Consider the following 3,819-nt stretch of genomic DNA (forward strand, 5'->3'; position numbering starts at 1 on the left):
GGCAAGTTAACCTTCGCTTTTAGTATTTGTTCATATAACCTTTTGGATATTGCACATGCTTCACTTCCTGTATCAACTAATGCTTCGATGTTCAGCCCACATAACTTGATTCCTATCATGGGTAACCTGGGTTCTTTGGGAATCTCACTTCTTTCCTCTAGTAGATCTTCTCTGAGGTCTCCATCATCGTCATGTCTCAGTAGGTTTATTCTGGTCCTCGTAGCTCTCACTCCCGATCGGACCTCATCTGGAGTGTCATTCAGTTTTCCGGTCTCTCCTCCTCTTCTATATGCACCGTGTCATTCATTCGCCTATCCCATCTTCTCTCGTGATCTCTTGGTTCTTCATTTCCCCTCCAATCATTTCTCCATTGCCGTCCACCACCACGGTTCCGGTATCCATAACCGCCACCTCTTCCTCTATAATTAGACGAATTATTAAAATGATTCCTTGGATCATTGCCGCCCCCTTGGTTTTGATCATTATGTTGATCATGCCCTTGTGATCGAACAGATTCTAATTGTTCCAGTATCTTCATCAGCGCCTCCCTATCTTCAATCAGGCTCCCGGGTATAGTTTCTTGCATTCTGTGATTCAACCTTCTTTTTATTGCCGATATCATTACGTCATCACTCAGGGGTTGTTCCAGGGTCTCGTTCAATTCCCACAAATGTTCAGCAAACTCTCTCAACGTTCCCCTCCATGTACTAAGTGATTTGCGATGGAGTAGGTCCTCAATTGCTGCACATTGATGGCTTTTAGACCAGTATTTCTTTAAGAATTCCTCCTCAAATTGGTCATAACTTGTAGTCCCTTCCTTCTTCCTGACTCCCCAAGTGAAAGCCTCACCTTCCATTCTATCTATTGCGAATTGAATCTTGTCTGCATCCTTAAGATGTACTGGAAGAACTCCTTTTAGCCATTTCATAAATATCCTTGGGTGCAACCCTCCTTTTGGTCTAAACTTCTGCCCTGTATTACTTTGGATGCACCGATTATCATTGCTCATCAATGTGATGACCTTACTTTCCCCAACGGCTAAGGTGGCATTGCTAATTCGTCTATCAATTTCCTCTGTCTTGTTTTCTAATTGCTGCACTCCCTGTTGTAACTGCTTGACCTCCATTTCAACCCTCTTTTCTCCTTCTCGTTGTATGGTTATAACATTTTGCAGATTTACAGCTAGTCGGTTTTGCTTATCTTCTATCCCCCTAACCGCCTCGTGGCATTGTTGCTGCCTCTGCGTCACTTCGGCGATTCGATAATTGCAACTTGTTTCCACTTCGTTGATTCTTTCTCCCAGCTCGGCTTTCGTTTCTTCAACATCGTCTTCTATCTTTTTTGTTAACCTTTCTTCCACCTTCTCTACGTCTCCCTGGACTTGGTTTATGCTCTTCTGTAGCTTCCTCTCTCTTTCGTCGATGTCCATCTTCAGTCGTTCTTGTAACTCCTGCATTTCCTTCTTCAAATTATCTTCCATCTTCATTTGTGATGTTTTGATCTCTTGTAAATCTTCCTTTAGTGATTCTCTCGTTTCTTGTGAATTCCTTTCTAACCATGCGTTAGTTTCTTGTAAACGTTTCTCTAACGATTCTCTTGTTTCTTGTGAACTCTTCTCTAATGCTGCTTTGAATATTCTTCCTTCTTCTCTATTTTCTTGTAACTCTTCCTTTAGTGATGTGTGGCTTTCTAGCAACTTTACTAACATCGACCGTATATCGGCATCCTCTGAAACTGGCTTAGCTCTCATTGCTCGTTCCGGTGTCTCAGGATAACTAGTTGAATGTGCTGATGGGCTTCCTAATGACAATCCACACTCACTGATTCCTGAATCATCTCTGTCTCTCTGTCCTACCCCTTTCCTTTCAATTACTGCCTCACAGACCTGCCTATCTTCAGAAGACATTTTCGATTTATACTTAATGCCCAGGCAAGTAGTACAAAATAACCTCCAATAATTCAAAACACTCCTAATTACCACGAACCTAATCAAACATTACCGGTAACCCTTTCATTTAGTTCCCAAAATGATATAACATGCATGAATACTGAACATAACAGCTCTCACAAACCTAAATTTCCAAAAACAATTTTCACATACATAATTTATGTAAAAATATTTTAAACAAGATAATCATAATTCTCACAAAATCTTTAAATGCACATTCATCAAAATAATTGTCATTTTATACAGTGCAGTGTGCACCAATAAGCATGCTAGACTTCCGAGTATGTTTCGCAATTTTTCTGAAATGACTACAATTTAGCATTTTCCCTAACGTGAATATCAGTTAAAACTGTTTATTTATCACGAAGACTGCACACTGCAATTTACTGTTATTTTACCCGTCGTCTTCACTCACCAACCGACGTTACCGCGAGTCGCGATGTTTTGACGTTTCGGATGGGCGTGGCTGGTCCGCCGCTGGAGCTCGCATGAAGGCGACGTAGTTCCCCGTCGGCCGCTCCGTTGCGCTGTAGGCAGACGTAGTTTGTAGTTCTGCCGCTAGATGCCGGGACTGCGCTCGTTGTCTCGAAGTTGCGTCGTTCGTTGTGTGAAATCACCTCGCGGATCAAAGCTCTTTGGCGCGACTGCTACTTGGCTCTGCGTGACGTCACTCCCTAACTGCGTCGCCACCATACGTTATCGTCAGCATACCAGTTTATGGGTCCACACGAATCTGTCCGATTTTCGCCGTTCAAAAAGCAATTTCGGTCAACATATCACCACAAAACACCTTTCTAACAACTTTTGTGACGAAATCTTAGCTCGTTTTGCTATTTTAATGTTCACACGTGTCTCTCTTTTATGTCCACTTTTCACAGTTTTTCGCGCGGATTTTCGCATTTGTACTTTGCAACACCGTTTAATATAGCCCGCAAAACAGTTTAGTCACAATCTTGCGATATTATTACTTCGTATTGTTCAAAAATTGCACTGTTCCTTATCGCGATTTTAACGTTCATGCACTGTTCCGATTCCACATTGAAAATTTAGTTTTCTCGTCCTAAAATTGCACTTGTTCTTTTCCGGCTCGCCAACTGTGTAACACTGCGTTCGAAAATTGCATTAGTCCGAGTCCTGTCAACGGTAATCCAAGGTGTAACACGACCTTTTATTCTTTTAGTTTATCCGCCCGTTCGCGGACCTAAGTAGCAGCCCAAAATTAGATAATTAATTAATGTGACCGTGTACCTAATGGGCTGGCAATCGGATTGGGCTGCTCAGGAAGTGTTACATTCCGTATTGTCCTCACAAATATGGTAATAAGTATGGTTTGGTGGTAATGAGGACAGCAAACACAGTTTCACAGACATGATCTATATTCTCAGCAAGCACAAAATAAGGAGACAGCCACTGCCTTCGTCAATAGACTGTTAATGACGGCTAATCTCATCACAGGTCTCTTTGGTTATTGTTAATCGTCACACGCAATATCCAATCACTGTAATCCAAGTAATGCCGGCGCGGTAGACACGGGAGTATAATAGCGGCACTCAAATATCACTAATATCACTTTATAATAAAACTTTCTCACTTTTCCGCATAATACTGATACAAAGGGGTTTAAACCACGGCGTTGGCCACTCCCTTTGCCGGTAATTTGTATTAATTTCTGCTGGCTTTTGCACAGCTATGCCCGCCTCGCGGGAACCTAACACACCCAGACTCGGCACTCCACGCTACTAACTTCGCACTGCTCTCCGCCCAGTTATTCCCGCCTCGCGGGAATCTACCCAAGCCGTCCACTCGGCACTTCGGGGAATCCCCTCTAGCTCGCGCGTCCTGCACACACTACTCGATATTTGCTCTGTCGA

At 42.9% G+C, this 3,819-nt stretch overlaps 1 protein-coding gene across 1 annotated transcript; it reads right to left on the reverse strand.

Moving 5' to 3' along the window:
* Window positions 1-259: 259 nt before the first annotated feature.
* LOC126235563 (centrosomal protein of 135 kDa-like) lies at window positions 260-1,708 on the reverse strand. The gene has a single exon (XM_049944281.1). It carries the CDS (start codon window positions 1,706-1,708, stop codon window positions 260-262), a length of 1,449 nt encoding a protein of 482 aa, XP_049800238.1.
* Between the last annotated feature and the right edge of the window lie 2,111 nt (window positions 1,709-3,819).

The sequence above is a fragment of the Schistocerca nitens genome, chromosome 2, assembly GCF_023898315.1.
Source record: "Schistocerca nitens isolate TAMUIC-IGC-003100 chromosome 2, iqSchNite1.1, whole genome shotgun sequence".
NCBI lineage: Eukaryota > Metazoa > Arthropoda > Insecta > Orthoptera > Acrididae > Schistocerca > Schistocerca nitens.